Source organism: Lontra canadensis, unplaced genomic scaffold, assembly GCF_010015895.1.
Source record: "Lontra canadensis isolate GAN:19392208 unplaced genomic scaffold, GSC_riverotter_1.0 scaffold113, whole genome shotgun sequence".
Lineage (NCBI taxonomy): Eukaryota > Metazoa > Chordata > Mammalia > Carnivora > Mustelidae > Lontra > Lontra canadensis.
This window is the reverse complement of record NW_022631107.1, coordinates 2,052,563-2,073,001: the sequence shown is the minus strand read 5'-3', so window position 1 is coordinate 2,073,001 and position 20,439 is coordinate 2,052,563. Positions and strand designations below refer to the sequence as shown.

At 41.4% G+C, this 20,439-nt stretch overlaps 1 protein-coding gene across 4 annotated transcripts in view; it reads left to right on the top strand.

The window, feature by feature from the left end:
- Nucleotides 1-20,439, top strand: part of AOPEP (aminopeptidase O (putative)) — a 335,338-nt gene that overhangs the window by 248,711 nt on the left and 66,188 nt on the right. For all 4 annotated transcript variants that reach the window (XM_032840547.1, XM_032840548.1, XM_032840546.1 and 1 more), the window contains 2 exons: nucleotides 10,584-10,646; nucleotides 11,060-11,134. In XM_032840547.1, coding sequence (XP_032696438.1) covers nucleotides 10,584-10,646; nucleotides 11,060-11,134 — 138 coding nt within the window. The remainder of the gene's footprint in view (nucleotides 1-10,583; nucleotides 10,647-11,059; nucleotides 11,135-20,439) is intronic.

The following is a 20,439-nucleotide window of genomic DNA, read 5'->3' as shown; positions in this document are numbered from 1 at the left end:
AATTTCAGCAACTTTACTGGCATGAAAATGCATGGAATGGAGGCCAGAGTCAATACATCAGACTTGGGCCCGTGACTCCTGGGCAACAAGTGATACTAGAGTTGTACTAGAGAGAATGCCTTCACCCCCCCATGGCCTATTTCCATGGAGGAAGGTCACCTTCCACATCTGGTGGCTCAGCCTTCCCTCCAAAGGCTCCATCTCCCCTTCTCTGTATTCTCTTCCTTTTTCCTCCATCGTGCATGCTATCACTTTTTCATGCAGCCAGCCAAAGATACATTCTCTTTAAGACTGTTCTCTGTTATACTTGTTACAAGGTTGGCTTCTCTAGAGTTCTCATGGAGTCTGTCCTCCTCAAATTGTGTTTCTTCATCACTGTTACTGATTTTATAACTGAGGGATGTCTGCCTGGGTTTTGCATAAGTGCTTCTAGCGAATGAAATTATAAATGGGTAAATCCAAGAACATGGAAGTCGGGTAGCTCTGTACAGAATTGTATTTGTGATTTTAAGCCTTCTTTCTTCTTAATTATTACATTGATTTTAAATGCATGTAGTTACTATTAGGATTTTAGATGTTTTTGTATCTAGTGCCTTTCATGTTGGTACCTTCAGAAAACAATGTCAAAATATCAAATTTCAATTCTGATATTCTTAGGACAATAGTGGGCTTATTGTTTTGAATGAGGTGGGACCAGAATCAGAATGATCTCCTTTATCGTAAAGCAAATGAGAAAGAGAACTTGCTTCCTGTGTCCCCCGGTCCTTTGGAAAGAGACAGGCACTTGTCTGTCACACCTCGGCCATGCCATATCACTGTGGGCTCCATGAGAGGTGTCACATCTGTGTGGTGGTCAGGTGACGCTTTTTGTTATGATGCCACAAGTCATTACATAGGTTCAAAATATAAGACAGGCTTTTGTTTCTGGGGGGTAAGAGGCAGGGAATCAGTATCTACTGGTTTACTTTGTGCCTCTGGGTTTATGGGCTGTCTCATTTCATCCTCAGCACTGCTCTGTGAAACAGCATCATCTGCTTCTAATAGGCCCAGAAAGGTTGTGTGACATGCCCAAGGTTGCACAGCTTCTAGCTGGTAAGGACCGGAGGGTGCCTAGGTCTAGTTTCTGAACTGTGTATTTCTCATGACACATGGCTTTGTACAGAGCTTGCTAAACCACATGCACAGGACAGCACTTAGAAACAACAACAGCGTATTTAGTTGTATGTTAGCATGATTTCCAATGCCCTTGAACCTCAGAGAGCAAAGCAGTGAGATAAGAAATGCTCAAATAGAAAGCAAAGCTAAAGTGAACTGCTGGATCTATGTTTTAAAGTGAAATCCATAATTATAAAAGAGAAATGACCAGTGATTGGTAGGTTTAAGAGAGTCTAACACACCTAATATTAATAGGGATATAAATTCACTGGGTAGATTCTCAAAGTCCACATATTAGGTGTTTATGATGAGTCTAATAAAGCTTTAATGTTCTTGGTGGTTCTTTTTCTTCTCTCATACTCCTGAGCACAAAAGCCGTGTTGTGTGCAGAATGGCTGGGTTTATCCCTAGTAGAGAGAAGTTATGTTTGGTATCTAAAGAACAATGAGAGTTTGCTGCTTGGCTGATCAATGCTGGATCAAGTTCACATTCCCCAGCTCCTACTCTCCCACCTACACACGCAGGGGGTGGAAGCAGAGCAAAAGAGGGAGGTCGGATCCTTTTTTCACAGAGAAAGAGATGTGAGCTTGGGCTTTCCTAATATGGACACAGCTGGGCCTGTGTAGCATTAAACACTGATTTAATCCACTGCTGGAGGAAACATCCTACAAAAAGTAAAGAGATTAGCAACCAATAATTCTGGCCCTTCCCGTTGTTGTCCTGGAACGCCTTTTATATGGATTTAAATGTTTGATGAAGAAACATTCTGGAAAATAGCTCTTTCTCATATATTATTTATATTGGGGACAGCCCTCCCCTGGCCCCCCCCCCCCCCCCAGTTGTGATGGATTTTACTTTCCCCACTCTCTGTGTTCTTACTTCTGAATAGAGGTGGGACGGTTTAGGCCCATTGTACTTGTTTGCAAATTGTGACTTCATTGGGTTCTCTTGGGAAGCCAGATGACAGGCAATCCAGTCTGAGTGCCAATGTTTTTAAAAATAGACATGCTGGAAAAAGAAGAAGAAACATGCCGGGGCCCCAGACTCCCAATGCATAGCTTCCTTTGAAGGCACCGTGAAGCAGGAGGCACTTACAGACACCGTATCCACTCCCTCTTAGGGAATAACCAAAGGGACCTAGACATGAGTATTTGCTTTTTGAAGCTACTGAAATGTTAACAGCCGTGTTTATACTTTTAACTAATTAGTAGCTAATATCTTTTGTAAGGCATTTTGCCAGAGTAGTTTTCCTATAGCATCAATGTAGTGTGTTTTTCTAAATAAGGAAGCCCATTTAGTTAAAGCATGGTGCCTAGCACTAAGGAAGATCAACCTGGGTTGCTTCCTGTGTGGAACAGTAGCTTCTGCAAATAACAAAGGGTCTTTTCCATTGGTACACACTGTCCCTAATTGCAGCCAGCAGTCTTCCAAATGCAAAATAATTTGTTTCCAGGGAATCTGTGGCAGCTATCGACATAAGTAGAACAATGTCTATTAGAACAATGTCAAGGGCATGAGTGGGAAATAATACCTCATATGTATGTGAGCTTCTAGATTCCCTGAAAGACAAGGATCTATGCTCTTTTCGTTCAGGATCCAGAATTGTATTACCCATGAACCTGGAAAAAACTCTAAAAACTCAAATATCCATCCATCCTTGCCTCCCTATGGTTAGTGTTGGGATCTTCCACTTCTTTTTAATTCGTGTGTGTGTGTGTGTGTGTGTGTGTGTGTGTGTATGTATACTTAACTAATCTTGCCCAGAAGTTTATCCCTAAGTGTAAGCTATAGGAATTGCTAGCTTGGGTCAGGCCAGCAGCCCATTCTGCCCAGCATTGTGTCTGCTGTTTACCCAGAGACTTATTGAAATAGAACTTAATAGATGGCTGTTCTCTGTGGCATTGACCTTGAAATTTAGATGTCTCCCAAACATCTGGAATGTCTTAATAGTAACTTGTGAGAGATGGGTCGTCATTAAAATTATCTAAACTGGTGGTTCTCAACACTGGCAGTACAGTGGAATCACTGGGGGAGAGATGGGGGTGGGAAATGCTTTAAAAAGGACTGAAGCAGGGTCCCACTCTCGGGACGGGAATTTCAGTGATCTGGAGTGCCACCTGGTTAATGGGATCTATAAACCCTCCCGGTGATTCTAATAAGCAGTCAGGGGACCCTCTGATTTAACGCCACCCCTACATAACTTTGTATTTCACCTGTGAAACTCTTTAAGATCAGAATGTCCATGAATGTTAAGCTCCTGTAAAGAATTGCAGTCATACAGGTGCTGAAGAGGGTGTACAATATCTTTTTTCTGAAATGGCTGTTGCAATAGACTTTTATGGTATGGATAATATTTTATGGGCTGTGTTTTGATCTGAGGTTGATCTGATCCACATAACAAGCAACTATTTTAAAGTGAGACAGTCATGCTAGATGTTCCCTAAGCTCTCATGCTGGAGTAGAAAGAGTACTGCACTTCCAGCCTGGAGATCGAAGGGCCACCCAACATTAAGTACTAAAGAAATGAAATTTGGGGGACCTGGCTGACTCAGTCAGTAGAGCATGTGACTTTTGATCTTGGGCCTGTGAGTTTGAGTCCAATATTGGGTGTAGAGATTACTTAACAAAATCTTTAAAACAAACAAATAAAACAAATGAAAATTCCCTGAGACTCAGTTTCTTCATCCTGAAAATGGGACCGTGTGAGAACAAACAGTGCGGTCTGTATGTGGAAGCCCTTGGCGGACCACTCAGACCTTACAGAATTGTTAATAGTTAAGTCTTAAGCTCACTTCCCTCCAGTTTCTAGGATGTTGCATTGCTTCTAGAATTTGATAAATAACAGCTGCCTCCCCTCGTAAGCACATCGCGTGTGCATGGATCTTCGCAGCTCTCTAAGAAAGGAGGCATAGAGAGATCACATGACTAATATATGGCCGAGTCCGGATTCAAACCCAGCACGCTGCCTATGTGCTCCTTATACTATGCCAGCTTACTGCCTGGTCACACGAGTGTCCTGAGGACAGGGATGGCGGCTGACTCATCTGTGTTCACAAAGTCTAGTGCTCTGTTTTGCAGTAAGCTCTCAGTATTCTTGTTAAGTGACTAACCTGTGTCTAGTTTACATTCTTGTTCCCGAGGTCAAAACCTATTTCCTCTGGTTTTGATATCAAAAGAAGTAAAATAGTTGGTTGGTTAACATTTTTTAATCGTAGTTTAGCACCAAGTTTGTATAATATTGTATTTACTTTTATTTTGTTTTGCAACAGTTCTTTTCCTTGAATTTTACAAGTAGGGCATAATCATACGTCCTTACCTTTTGTGCTTCACTTCTAAGTGTTTTTAATGGAGAGAAATATTAGAACCATGACATTTTATCAGAGCCCTTTCCTCTCCCCCAAAAAGAAAAAGAAAGTTAAAGAAAGAAAAAATAAACTCAGAATATTTTTATTTATTCATACTCTTCCTTGCCCAAAATGGAGTTAAGACAGCTTCTAAAGCAAGATAGAGCGTGATAAAAATAAATTAAAATATAAAAAAACAAAGCAATGTGAAAATAATAGTAGGAAAATAAGATGGTGCCAGGAATTAAATTGTCATACAATATGCACCCCTTGAAGTTCTTATGCTTGGTTTAATGTAGGGGCACAGCATTTTCTAGAAGAGGGAAAAGGGATCAATTTGCAATGTTCATGAGGTAAAATAAACCAGGTGCCTGAGTCCCCCATTCCTGATGTTGATACCAGGCTCTCTGTGGGGCCTCTCAGAAAATTACTATTTAATGTAATAAACAATCCTCTGAAACTACCCTTACGGTAAACACTGGGATGGGTTTTATGGGACTGTTTCTTATAATGCACCTCAATAAAGGTTGATGGCTTCTTACCAGAACATAATGTGATAAAAGGAATTTCACAGAGCACCAGTAGGACGTCGTCCTGTGCCAGCGGTATGGTGGTCTGCACTAATCCAAGAGGATCTTAGAGTATCTAGGGCAGTCAGGAAAGTCTGTAAACCTCCTGACAGTTGATGCGTGTGTGGGAAGGGAGTAGGGGACTGTTCATGATTGTAGGTGTATTTCTGTCCAGGGAGCCAAAAGCTGATAGCTAATGCTTCATCAGATTCTCGGAGGGGATCTAGAAATGGAAGAACTGAGGGTGTTCCCTCAGGCAGGCTCTGCAGAAGTTTCTGAATAACAGTGAGTTTGGGGTTATGATGCCTGAGAGGAAGAGGTTCTCTTAGCCAGTTCAGGACAGAACAAATGTGGGAAGGATTTCCTTTTCTGAAAACTATGCTTTATAAGGATTCCACCAAGGGCTCCATTTAGCAGGGCCAACATCCTCTTGAGAAAGAAGAATTAGGCATTTATTCTAACATAGACACAAAATAGTCAATAATAGAAATGATAATTTTTCTAAAATCAAAGATATTGTAAAGGAATGTTATCTTCTAAAAGGGTAGAACAAAATTTAAAGGCCTAGACATTTGAGAACGTTGACCCTAATCAGGATTATTTCCTTGTTACTATTTGCAACTTAAACTAATCTTGATTTTATTTCCAGTTTTGTATAGGTGTTTACTTTTTAATTTACCCTCAATATATGTTGGCTATAGAGCCCTTCTGAAACAAGCAAAAGCTTCTGGACTTCTCTATAGTGTTTGGTATTAAAAGATCTTCTGACTTCTTATAGAAGATAGTTTTTCCTCTCCTGTGCCTGGGGGAGTGTAATTTGCCACCCGAGGCTGTTTGGACTAATTAAAGGGCTCCCCTTGTCTGCCCTTTCAGCTTTCTGGGTGACTAGGAAGGCGTTCTGCTGCTTCTCATTCCTCTGGATTGTAGCTCACCATGAAGCAGAAGCACGTGTCCATATTAACAATATGAAATTGATATCACTACCATATTCCAATGAAAAGAGTCATTTCCTCTTGACAAGAAGAAGAAGAAAGAAAAAGGTTTTCTTTCTAAAAGTAATCTCCAGCCACTAGATTAAGTAATGCTTTTATTCTAAAGCAATGGCATTTTCCTCAGCCTCTGAAGTGTCTTCAGCTATTATAAGCTGCATTGACAAGAAAGTTTCTTAAAGCAACTTCCTTTCAAAACTTGCATCTCTATTAGACGAAACATTTTTTAAAACATAATTTAAATAGAAAACATCTGTTTTTAAAAGATAGCTTTAAAGTGCTCTTACCACTTTCTTAAAGATAGTTATTAGAGTACTCATCCCTGGCTACAGAATTCCAATTTTATTTATTTTTTTTTATTTATTACTTTTTTAAGAGCACGAGAGAGAAAGTGTGCATGCATTCTGTTGGGGAGGGGGCAGTAGGAGAGGAAGAGTTTGAGAATCTCAAGCAAGCTCCACACCCAGCACAGAGCCCAGCTGGTTGGGTTTGGGGAGTTGGATCTCACCACCCTGAGCCTAAATCAAGAGTCAGATGTTTAAACGACTAAGCCACCCAGGCACCCCCAGAATTCCTTAAATAAATACTCTTCCTCCAGTTTTTCTACACCCTACCTTTATTGGGGCCACCCCATGAAGAAAGGAAGATTTAGACAGGCAAAAGGAGAAATGTGTGGAGGTTATATTGGACATAATAAAAATAATTAATGTTTTCCTGACAAAATAGGGTACGTGGGTAGCTTAGTCACTTAAGTGTCTGCCTTTGGCTCAGGTCATGATCCTGGTGCCCAGGATCCAGCCCCGAATCAGGTTCCCTGCTCAGTGGGGAGCCTGCTTTTCTCTTCCTCTGCTGCTCTCCCTGCTTGTGTACGCTTTCTCTCGCTCTCAAATAAATAACAAAATCTTTAAAAAATGTATCTTTCCAATAATTTTGAAATGTGTTACTATTTCATTCTAGATCAAACTCAGCTCCAAGCACTGCATTTTGGAATACAATTTTCATGATTAATATAAGAGGGAATTAAGAATCTTTATTTCTCATTTCTATTTTTATTTTTACTTTTTTTTTTTAAAAAGAGGTCATTTCAGAAGTACCCTGGCAATGTAACCGATATCCCATAGTCTCTTTCTTAGAAAAAAAAAAAAAGGCACAATTTTTTGCTCTTTACAAAATAAGGTATTTTAGTGGAGAAACAAGGAGGAGTTAATTAGATCTTCATCTTGAGACTCTACTCCTTGAAATTTCATGTGCTATTCATTCAGTCATTTGTTCCTATAGCTTCCATTTACTTAGTTCACATTTATTTAGCATCTACTATGTGCCAGCAGTATTTTAACCAACCTGACAAAAATCAAGAACTAAAGAGACAGGATCTCTTTCTTCCTGGACTTTATTTTTTATTTATTTATTTATTTATTTTTAAGATTTTATTTATTCATTTGATAGAGAGAGATCACAAGTAGGCAGAGAGGCAGGCAGAGAAGTGGGGAGCAGGCTGAGCAGAGAGCCCGATGTGGGGCTCGATCCCAGGACCCTGGGATCATGACCCGAGCCAAAGGCAGAGGCTTTAACCCACTGAGCCACCCAGGCACCCCTCTTCCTGGACTTTAAAGTCCAGCTGGGGAGATAAACATTCAACAAATTAATAATTTTTTTAAAAAAGTGTAATAGAACTGTACAACACAGAGTGAACCTTGCTGTAAACTATGGGCTTTGTTTAATAATGATGTATCAAATATTGGTTCCTGAATTGTAACAAACATACCACCCTAACGGAAGATGTTAGTAATAGAGGAAACTGTGTGTTATGTTGGCACATGGGAACTCTGTGCTTTTTGTATAAATTTTTGTTATCTGCTCTAAAAAATAAAATCTCATAATTAAAAATAATTTTTAATAGCTCTAAAATGTAAGCAATTTAGAAGAAATAAACAGGATGCTATTCGAAGGAATAGTGGGGGTGAAATAATTTGGAATGGGGAGTAAGGAAAGACCTTTCTAGAGTTGTTCAAGGCCAGAACTAGAGAATAAGTAGGAGCCAGCCAGGCAGAGAAGAGAAAGTGCATTCTTGGTAAAGCAAAGTGATATCACTTGAAATACCTTTCGAAATATTATTCTGGCTTCTCAGTGGAGGATGGATTGTGGGAGTGGGTGCAAAGGTGCAGGAGTACAAAGGAGAGGAGTTAGGAGGAAATTAGAGTGGACCATAGCTTTATCACCTACACACAGTAGCAGAGTGACAGTAGGATTCTTTCCTTTGCTCAGCTTCTGCCAGAAAGCATTAGGTTCTCCATGAGCTACAGAGGAGGAAGAAAGGAGACTGTCATTGGCATCAAGACAGGGTTCCCAGGTCTCAATTCCTAAGATTTTTCAGTGACTTAATGGGATTTTTAGTGTGAAGAATAATCGTGTGTGTGTGTGTGTGTGTGTGTGTGTGTGTATTTGAGACTACAATCAGATGAGAATTACTGTAATAACAGATTTGTAATAACAGATTTTCATAGAAGTCTGTATATGATTAATTTTCAATAGTTTCCTATTCCCACTACTGGATTGTTGGAATTTATTTTATTTTTTGTTTCTTTTTAGGCTACATGTTAAAAAATTGTTGATAAGTCAACAAAAAAGATACTTAAGGAAGGTCTATTTAAGCAGGATGCTGTTTTGGTACATAAGTATTGGAAGGTTTTTATCAGAGTTCTTAGGGGTGGTGAATTCCCAAGGAAGAAGAGTCTAGTGGGTAAAGGGAAGTGTCTATCAGTGATAGATTTCTATTGATTCTGGAACTGTTCTTAGTAGCAGGAAAGCTCAAACAGGGGTTTTATTTCCATTTGAAAGTAAATAGCTCTTCAATTACATAATCCACTTCATAATTTTAACTTTTACCTAGCTCTGTATGTGTACTGGAGATGTGCAAGGCATAACTACTTTTATGCATTTGTTTTGCAGTGGAAAAATTGTATATGATAGTTGTACATTATATATAAAAAGATTTGATACCACTTCGAAAAATCTTTAGCAAATGAGCATGCATTTCATAGTCCTTAGCTAATAATAATACAAAATGGCTAATCTGCCTATCTAACTCTATAAGTACCTTTTTTTTTTTTGTATTCCTGGAAACACAAAAACTTAAGTGAAGAATTCCCCATTTGAGCAGACCTGTTGTTTATTTTAGAACCTATAAGTGCATCATCAATGTAATTTTAAGTAGTCCAGTTATGAATATGGGATGAAGGGATAAAATCAAGTTTTCCACTCTGATGTCTCCATTAAGAAGCTCCTCTTTGTGTAAAATACTCCGTGGCAAAGTTGCTTCTATTTAAAGTACTGAGTTTGATCTTGGCTTTGATCTAACGCTTTTGATCTTGAAAGAAGGATGGAGTAGCAATAAAGAGAGGGCAAGACAGATTTTCTTTAAAGAAATGCGATAAAGTTAAAGGGATGGTCAAGATCAACAAACGCGAGTGCGACCCGACTCTTCTCCCCAAGCGCTCACCCCCATTCTGGTTCTGCCAACTTCTCATGCGGATGGGCAGAAGTGGTGTCTGAGGAAAAATTTGGAGCACGGCAGACTTTACAAACTAAGTGGAAACTATCCCCCTAATTATGAAGACAGAGTGTCGCCTTTTAAATTCTCCCCAGTCGCTGTGGGGGTCCGCGGGCAGGGCGCGTGTGGCGCCTATGGCACTTAGAGCGCACAGGCTCCGTCAAGGCGGTGCGCCTTCTACGTTCTCCGGGTTTCTCCCCCGGGAGGTCACCTGCCACCGCCCGGGAGTCCGGAGGGGCCACTGGAAAACGTCTACTTAATGGCGTCTAATCCATTCCCGGAAAAAAATCCACTAGGAAAGTTCCTTTCCGCTCCGCGAAGGCCATCTGGACACTTAGGTTTCTGACCCGAGGACGGAGTTCGGCTGGCCACGGGGGTGGGGGCGCTTCTCGAGCTAAGCCCTGCCGCCAGCGGCCGGGCCACGCTCTTGATCGCACAGTGGCGGAGAAACCCTTGCGCGGGTCCCCAGGGGCCAGCGGAGGGGGTGGGGGCTGGAAAGGTAAGGCGTGCGCGCCCAGGTCGATCCGCGCGTGGGAGGGCGCGGGAGCGCGGGCGCGGGCGGGACGCGGGGAGATGCGAAGAAAGACGTTCGTAAAGAGAACAATAAAATAGCCGGCGCGCCGGCGGGGGCGGGGGCGGGGGCGACCTGCGGCGAGGACGGAGCGGCCGCCTATACCTTTAAGGCAGGCCCCGCCCCCGCCCCAGCGCCCGCCCTCCGCCCGCGCCGCCGCCCCGGACCCGCGCCGCCCCGCCGCCCGCGCTGCGCCTTAGGTGTTGCGGGCTCCGCGCGCCCGCTGCTCTCTGGCGGGCCGGCCCGGCAGCCGTCGCTGGCTGGGCGCGGGCGGCGGGGCCTTCGCTCCCACCCTCACCTTCCGCGGGCGAGGTAGTGGGTCAGCGCGCCAAGCTGGTGGGGCGCGGGGGAGGGAGGCTGGGATGGCTCCCGGGGTAAACTTGACTCTTTCCCCTTCCCCCGCAGCCGCTGCAGAGGGAGCGCCAGGCCGGGGCGGAGTGCGGGCTCGCGCGGCAAGTGAGCGCCGAGGTGAGTGCGGGAGGCGCGCTCCCTGCGCTCCCCTCCTTCCTTCCCGGGGGCGGTGGGTCGGGCGCCGCATCCCCATCGCGGACTCCCCGCGGCGCCGACGCGCGACAGCGGTGGGTAAGATGGCCCCGTTCCGGGGCTCCGGCGCGCACCGGCGCGGGGGTGGCTGACCGGGCCCGTGACCGGAGGGAGCGGCCCGGGCGAAGGTCACGGCCTCGGCGCGCCGTACACGCGCGCGTCTCTTGGGCCCCCGGCGCTGAGGCAGCTCGGCGGGCCCGGATGGTGCTTGTGGCTTCCCCAGGTGAAGCCCTGGAAGGCAGCGTCGCGAGGCCGTCGATCGTTTCTTTCTCACGCAGAGGGACGGCCCTCAGGACTCGTCGTCGTGTTTAAATTGCTCTGTGGTTTTTGAACTTCAGGTCGAGAAATGGATTCGAGTGAACCGGAGACCCCGAAAACGGAAACGAAGGGAGGCTGAAGAAGTGTTTGAAAAGGTAGGGTCCCCGAAAGACAGCACTGGGTGGAGTTCTTGAGAAATCTCCCCGTCCGCCCCTGAGGACTTGGTGGTAACAATAGAGTAGCATTTTTAAAGTTTTAATTCGGTGTACAGTAAGCCAAATAAACGTGGGTGGTTATTCAGAAATAGTGGTTGATAATGTTAATAATCATGGACTTGCTATATTCTCAGGGAGTAAGAGAATGACTCGGGGTGGAGATCTGTTTTATACCCATTAAATAGAGCATAAGCGGATTCCATTATTTTATTAGACCCCTTGGTAGTTATTATGGCAGTTAAGTACCTCTAAAAAGGGGGGTGTTCTGAATATATTGCCCCCAATATCAGGTTTCTCTGGTTGTGATAGATACAGTGGCATACTTACTCATTTAGCCTTTAGACTTTAAATTAGAGTAATCTTAAAAAACGGAGGGAGATGAAAGAAGTGGATTTCTTTTGAAACACTAGGAAGGGATTTTACTTACTGTAAAGCAAATGAGAAATTTGTTTTCCTAAATTTAGAATTTCAGTATGTTACTTTGCAGAAGTTTGGATTACCTATTTTCTCCTGAAATTGTGCTAAATTAAAACTTGATTCGTCATTGTAATAAATATTATGAAATAAGGTAAGTCATGTGTTGTTTTCTGAATAACGTTTTACCAGTGTTACAGCAGGTATGATTTTTGTTGCATTTACTTAATTACTGTTTTTTGATTCTTGATAGCACCAAAGGATTAAAATAGATGTGTGTTGTTTTTCTGCTGCTAGAATGTATGATGAATCACTCCTGATTCTGAAGCCAAATTCTTGCTGATAGCATTGCTGCCAACTTCTCTGATGTGTTGCCTTAGTATGGGCATTGCAGCGTCCGAGAATGTGCACAAAGCACATCATAATGAAGGTGATTCCAAAGTTTCAGAGTGCACGTAAGGATACCAAGGGCAGCTTCTAAGCGAATTGGGAAAAGAACTGGCCTAGGATCCTGGTCATTTGTAGGGAGACAGTGCATGAAAAGCGGTACCCCAGCCCTACCTTTTTAAACAGTCATATCTGTCACTTGAGTTAAACAGTAATAGAAGACGGTTTCATTTTGAATAGACTTGAGGTTTCTGACCATACCTCGGCATGCCATGGTAGGTTGTGTTTGTTTAACTTTCATGCTCCAGGTGTTTTAAGAAATGTCTGTGAGGTGATGAATGAGATCATAAAATGTCCAAAGAAGGGAAAAGTTTTATGGCTTGCTTACTATTTCAAAAGAATATTTCCTGGCTCTTATTTTTTTAAGCCAAAAAGGATGGTTACCCAGATGCACAATATGTCACGCGTGAATGAAGGGAAGCCATTACCTTTGTGGATTACTAGGAACCGTCGCTCAACATCTGAACTTTAAGAAACCACGTGTGACACCCACAAGCATTGCCTTCTGAGAATGAGAAGGAGGGCACTGAGGATTTCACCTCCCAAGAAAATGGGGTTCTTTGCTGAGCCTTTCTTCGCGATAGAGGCTGTGTATGAGAGCTTCTGAGTAGGGTGCACGTTTGGCTTTTCTTCTTAGAAAATGTGGGCAGCAGTTTTAAAGAGGATACAGAAATAAAGTAGGTTGGGACCAACAAGCTGAACTTCCTTTCAAGGAGTGAAGCTTAAAGCTGACTAGCTTTGAGGGAGGAGGTGGAGAGGGCCGGAAAATAAGATATTTCAGAGTTGGATCAGAGAATATTAATTATCAGCGTGTCCAGTCTTTCTTCCTGGCTCTGCCCAGCAGCCAAGCCCTTTGCCCCCTGTTTTGCCTCTGTTGCATCCAAGAGAGGGTTGGAGCTCTCTGAGGCAAAGCATGCGATATTTTCAAGGGCAGGGTGAAAGGGAGTGTGATCAGTGACCAAGGGCATTAGAGCAAGTTCTGAAAGGCACGGAAGCCACCCTGCAGCTGGTGGCCAAGGTGCCGTCCCCTGTTTGCCCGAGTGTCTATTCCGAAGTACAGATCGAATTCTGTGTGGTAATGAGTAATTAAACCGAGGTCATTTGTTAACCTTTTGCTACGATTTGAACCTGTTATTAGTAGGAATCTCAGTAGTTTAAATTCACTGTTGAGTTTCATAAATGTATTTAAATGTCTGCCACAGCACAAGTAGAAGCAGATTAGTCAATTTCTCCTTTTTAACGCATCCACTGTCTTTTTTTTTTTTTTTTTTACATCACTGAAATAAAACTGCGGTATTTTCGCTTTTGTTCATTTTCTTTTACTGTAAAATAAGAAAATGAGTTTAGTCATTTCTGGTAGGCCTAATTTTAAGTCTGCCCCTTGCCTTTATTTGCCTACTTTGTTTTCTTTGCCCCACTTCTCCAGCACACTGCCCTTCCTCCATCCTTCCAGTCTCTGTTTACGTCTTTCAGGCTCATGCAGGATTCAGCCCAGATGACTGAACTTGGTTAACTAGTCTGTGTTTAACTGTGGGAGGGTCGGAACATTTTTCCTCCAGTATTTACTGACTTGTGGAAAGCAGAGTCGTCTGAGCTGCCCGAGGAAGGAAAACAGAACAGCATTGCGAGGCCAGAGTCTGGAAGCGGGCAACGGGGCGAGGAATTAGAGGTAGTGAATGTGATCTTACAGGAGATATTTGTTTTCCCCTTAAAGAAAATCACGAAGGTGCTAAGTGGTCAGCACAGGCTGATCTATGGGTTGAGTTTTTCAGTGAACTCAGAAGGGGAAGCAAAACAAACTTACCCTGTTCTCAGCTGTGGGTTAAAATAACGAATAATGAAATAAAGTAAACTGGGGTGAGTGAGAGGTACCACGTGGAGAAGTGATTTAAAATGTTCTCTTGGCCCTTCCAGGCTCTTCTGCTTACTGTGTAAGTCATTCCCACCCCTCCACCCATCAGGTAGCGGTGCTTACAGGTTTTCAGCTCTCCTTTTCCTGAAGCTACATCGGTCTGCCTGGCGCATCTTTGTCTTCTCTGACATTTACTTTCATTTTATTTTTCTCTTCACATCTTTGCCCCCTTTCCAGTGCTGCGACTCAGTTTCTTCCTACTGGTCTCTGTTTCCTTCATTTCAGAAGACAAAACTCACCCCTCTTGCCTCTGGTGCTCAGGTGTATTCTCCTTACATTCTGATAGTCTTTCTTCTTAAGTGTTTCACATTCCTTTCATTTAGTTTGAATAACTTGTGCGACAGAAAAGGCAAGGAGAACAGGAACAGCTACACAACTGCCAGGGGGGAATGGATTGGCTTGCTCTGCAAGGGACCGTGAAACAATGGTGGTGGCAACGGCGAATTGTATAGCGGGTGTTTTTAAAAATAATGTTATTAGATGTTGCTGAGTGGCTGCTGGTTTTAGAAGAGGAACATAATTTTTTTTCTGCTTTTATCTTTAACTATTCGAAGATAAATGCAAATTATCCATCACATTTAAAGATTAAAGGATAATACACTTTTATACATGAAATATGAAGTTTTTAAATCTTATTTTTTATTTTAAGGGTTAATAATACTGTAGTATAAAGAACAAATTGCATATTGAGGAAAATATATGAATGGCATATGATTCCTTTAGAAGAAGAAAATGCCAATTTTGAGATTCAGAAGAAGCATCTAAAATCCTATTTGAAGCATATGTGATAATGTATGGAGAATAAATTTTAAGATACTAATTTCTGGTCATCATTAAGTACATATGATGATGTCATGAGTATGCATTGGCAAACTTTCAAAACACTGAAAATTCAGTAATAACAAGATTGGCTATTCCTATTAACAGGCTGTCCCTACGTGTGTTAGTTTCCAAGCTAGTGGTTTTGGCGAGGGTGGATGTCTGGCCTGTGTTATGATTAGCTATAAGCAACACTAGGTGAGGTGCAAATGGTTTCTAACCAAAGTACCCCTTAAAGTAACCTAATTGTTCTTTCCTGCTGGAACCTGAAAAACAGTATTTTAGAGCACGAAATTGTTAAAAATTTGGTCAGGTTTTCCTTGAAATATCAAGTGAAATAAAGGTTGTGAAAATGTGGATTTCATATCATATTTAATGGCCATTTTAGTTGGAGCCAAAGAATAAATTCTAGTTTCTGAGTCTTGGAGAAAACAAACGAGGGCACTGTTTTCTTTGTGATAATATGCTTCCTAGATTCTGAAGCATTTTCTCTCACTTTTATTTCATTTGCTTTTTCCATTCGTTTGATTCTGAACTGCAGTGATCATCTTGGTATGAATAATAATTTATGTATTTAAAAAATTGTGTATAAAACCCAATTTGGTTTATGCATTTTGCCACATTTATTGCTGCTTTTAAAATGTTTATACGTTTGAAGAAAATGCTTTTACTGCAATTCTAATATTGAAATGTTCAACATGTTAAAGGTAGGTACAAATTTTAAACTATTTAACAAAGTGCTTTACTGCTGTTTGTCTTTTGTGACAAAGATCTGTTTTATATTAAGTTTATGATTTCTGGAAAACGATTTAAGACTAATAAAAATTATCTGGCTCTTGGACCTGTGACAGCAGACGGTCACGGTGTTAGGCTTGACTCTGGAGCCGTCAGGATACAAAGTTTGGCAAAATGGCACAAGATGAATTTAGAGAGGGCCGAACCAAGGGTCCCTTCACTTTGTAGGATCTACCCCACATTCAGCAGAATGGTAGGCTTCAGGCAGCCACTCTTATGCAACTGAGGCGGCTTTGGTGTTGAGTGGTTTCCCAGGCATTGGTGCTCTTGCTTCTTTTCGAAAATGCTCTTGCCCTGTGAGAATTCATAACTAGTCTACATTTATATAGCTGTAATCACTTACAATAGCTTCATTGATACTTGATCTCTATAGAAAAGCTTTATGGGTTCTAATGAGTCACTGCTCTTGAGGCACCAGCCGCCTTCCCTATCTGTGAATGGCTTTGTGTCCTGTGTTGTACTGATTGTGCCTTTGGATGACAACTTACTTGAGTGATGGGGAGAGGCAGAGTAATTTATTAAAAGTAATTACAAAGAAACCAAACAAAAAGAGTAATTACAGTGCTGTTAATATGCAATTCGTTATTTTATTGCTGCAATATTTAGAACTGGGTCTTATTTGTGGGTCTCCCTTTTTTCCTTGTAAATCTCTAGCAAATACATAATTTATCAAATTCTCTGTACCCAGGTCTCAAGTTAGATCCGGTCTCAAAAGATCTTGGCTTTTTCTGCCCCCTCCCTTTTTTTTTAAAAGCTGGACCAAGGAAGAATTGCTGATAAAATGTATTTTTGGTAGCCTCAGGAAGGAAGTCTGATCTGTGTGATTTTATACCATTAAGTTTTCATTTGTTTTGTAGATTTATTTTCTTAAGAGTCCGCCGTTTATATAAAATATTCTAAGAATTCCGAGTGTACTGAAATCCTTTCCATTTTCAACTAGCACAACTCGGAGAATTAAAGTATAGTCATCCACTTACCCTCACGCACTTATTCACGTATTTTAAAAAGAATCTGTGAATGGAACTATTAATATAATAATAGCTGACACTTGTCATGTGTCAGGCACTGTTATAAGTGCTTTGCGTGTATCTGATCATGTAAATGTGCCCTTAAAGTGGTACCGCAGACCGGCAGTATGCTGTGAGGGTGTTGTAGACGGGGGCAGAAGCTCTGGCAGTAGGTGAGGTCTAAACAAGTCAAATAATGGCTGCAGAAAAGAATGCTTTGGGCAAGATTTAAAAAAAAATTTTTTTAACCCAAGCCATTGACAGCCCTAGACCACCAGCATAAAGCATACATTTCTAAATGAGGAAAATCCCACCCGGCGAGTATTTTGAAAACACTTGAAAGTGTGCAGATAATTACACTGTTGTTGATTTTAGCAGATTCAATGCCAGCAGCCATCAGCTCTTCTATGCCATGAAAGATGAAAGCCATTTTAATATAAAACACGAGTTTGGCTGGAAAGGGGAGGCGGGCAGAGAACAATTTCATGACTTTTTAGTTACTTTTATAGGAGGCATTAGTTACGTTCCTGTGATAGAATGCTTTACTTGGCAATTATTCTCATCTGAGGCATTTTAATGACTTCTGCTCTGTGCCTGGTATCATCTGGCACTAATGAGATGCATTATTTTAGTAGCACCTACCGGTGTCAGTATAGTTGAGGGCCTGTTACCATTTCCATTCATCTTCTCTTTTTAGGAGGCAGGCACTATACCTTCAAGTATAGCCAACTTGTATTTCGTTTGTATTTCTGGGTATCTGCATATAGCAAAAAGGACACTCAAGCCTGTATCTCTAGCACTTAGAGAAGGGCCTGATCACACATAGCCTCGAAAAGTAGTTGTTCATTGAATTAGGTGAATGAATCCCACTCATAGTACTTACCTTATTAAGTCCTACCTGGCTGTTAATGTGTTTAAGAAGTTGTAATGGTCCAGCTTTTATTTATTTTGTTCTTTGATGACAGAAGTTTTCATGAAAGCACATTTGGTAGAGCTGTCCTAGTTGCCATGGGTCATCTTGTTCATCCCTCCTGTAAAGAGATCTCAGAGCCAGGAAGGCCTGACCCTGGTCCCAACTCTGCCACCTAATTGTGTGCTCCTTGAGTTTGTCACTTTTGCTTTCATCTGAAAATCCTTTCATTTAAAAGGCCAGTTAAGCCAATGTACAGTAATTATAAAATTAATGAGTATGTTTGGTCTTGATTCTTCCATACAGTTTTATGATACATTTTTTTCTTTTGTCCATTTTTTCTATTTAGATGGCTTGGATTTTTGTTCTAATGGTTACTTTGACATAATAATACATTTTGGTCTCTCTTCACTTTTTTTTCTCCTTTTGTGTTTTGCTTTCCTGCTGTGAACAGTAGTGAAGTTAGATACTAACCTTTTCTTGCCCCTCCTCTCATTATTTTTTATCATGTGACATGAAATAGTTCTTTTTTGCTTCCAAATAAATACCTTTAACATGGTCAGTAAACTGTATTATTTATATGTTCTTCCCATTTCCTCCCTTTTTTGGTAGTTATATTAGATTTATGATGTCACAGCATGTAGACATTATTTTTTTTTTTAAAGATTTTATTTATTTATTTGACAGAGATCACAAGCAGGCAGAGGCAGGCAGAGAGAGAGGAGGAAGCAGGCTCCCTGCTGAGCAGAGAGCCCAGATGCGACTGCGACGCTCGATCCCAGGACCCAGGATGCTGGGATCATGACCTAAGCTGAAGGCAGAGGTTTTAACCCACTGAACCACCCAGGCGCCCCAGCATGTAGACATTATATACTAACTACCATTTGCTTTATAAAATCACATAATTTTAATTCTGCAAGTAAATCTATAATGTTCATCAGCCACCCCCATACAACTGATCTTCAGGGATTTTGGTTTTTTGAAGCTACTTCTAGAACGGATTTCTCAGGAAGAGCATGGGGGCAACTGTATTCCCTGAGTGTTTGCGTGTTTTTAAGTTTGTGCTCTTTCTCCAAGAAGGTCAGTTCATCTAGATGTAAAATTCTTGTTTCATGTTTTCTTTCTTTAAATATCTTGAGCGTGATACTCCATTGTCTTTCTGCTGGTCTCATTTCTTTCCCTCAGAGCGACCTGGTCTTGGCTCCTGGACACCCAGATTTTTTTTTTCTTTAAAGTCCAAAAATGTTCTTTGAATATGTTTCATTGTGGCTTAGTTTTCCCAGTTGTCAACTGGCTTTTGAACTTTATTTTCCTCATTTGTAAAATGGAGAGTAATGGTAACCTCAAGAGAGTGGATTTGAAGACCAGCTAGGATACTGTGTATAAAGTGCTTTAAATTTATTTTATTTCCTTATTACTCTTCAAAGTCCGTGTTGTTAGGAACTTTAAACTTAGAGTACTTCATTTTATGGGCATTTGGATTTGACTTGGCTATATTTGTGAGAAATCTGAAGTGGGTCCTCTGAAGTCTTTTGTCTACATCTTAGCGGTATATAAATGCCCGCTGACTGCATGTGGTAAACAGGCTTTCTGTGCCCATGCGTGGGAACTACTGGCCTAAAAGCAGTGGTGCTTTCTGAAAGTCTCTCACGTAGAAAACTCCTTCTCCATTTTATTCTTCATACGCTCTTGCCCAAAATAAGTTACCTTCCCACACAAAACTGGGTTTACGTGATCGTGGTTTGTGCACAGTACAATACACAGGAAAAAAATTAAAGGACTCTTTTTCAGATAATGAAAGCTGAAAACCCAAGTCAGTTCTAAACAGCCAGCATGTCTTCTTGGATTTGTTATACATAAGACCTGTGTAAGAAGCTGCTGGAAAATACCAGAGAAACAGGAGATGCCACTTCTGGCCATGGGAGATAAAACACACACATATCAAAGATCATTTACAAAGCAGCATGTGATAAGTAAATTCAAACCAGTATGGCATAAACTAAGGACATGAGTATATGATGCATTTTACCGGAGGCCACCCTGGACTCGAGTTTCCACGCCTGGGCCTTATTTGGATAAAACAACCCTTTACACATGCAGCCTGGAAGTTATGGTGGGAAATTGGGTAACTGAATTAACTGAATCCATTTTAATGCTTTTATCTGATTTGTAAGCACAGATAAGGGTATGACTGACATACATGTAAATAATGTGAGTGTCTTTATTTGCATATGTGATTTTTAAAAATAAATTCATCCATGTTTTGCATGTAAGGCTGGAACCTATCATAGAAATTCTGCTGACACAAATCAGGATGATTTGAAAACCCAAGGCTAGAAATACAATACTGCCTACAATTCCATGTATAACACATTTCCGTATTAAATTCTGTATTTATTTGAACAATTTATTTACTAACTTCACTTCATATCCACAACATACTAAGCCCTGAATAAGGAGTACAGAGTACAGAAATGAATGGAAAACAGTCCTGAAACAGTTTACAGTTGAATGTAGAAAACGCTATAGAGTAGGAAACAGAATTGAATCCAGCCTCTATCAGTGGTACAACAGGTGTGTATATAGAGCATCTTGGATCTCTGTAAGGAAAGGGAGTCCTCTCACTGTGGGCTTGCATTCTCCATAAGTCTTCTCCAGGATGATTTCAGGATGCAATATTCCAGCTTAGTCAACTTTTGTTATTTTGTAGAATTGAGGAGACCATCATTTCAGTTCTCAAAATTCTGATCGTCTTCATGAGAACATACAGAAACTGGGAAATTAGTATTTCCTTTTGGCTCTTGTGCAGTCAGAGGCCTGCAGCGAGGTCCGGCTACCAAGCTACCTCTGGGCTTGAGGAATGTATAAAGTTTTCAGCCTCTTTCACTGTTTTTTCCCTTTGATTTGCATTAAGTTTTGGGTTTTTTTTTTTTCCCTTCCC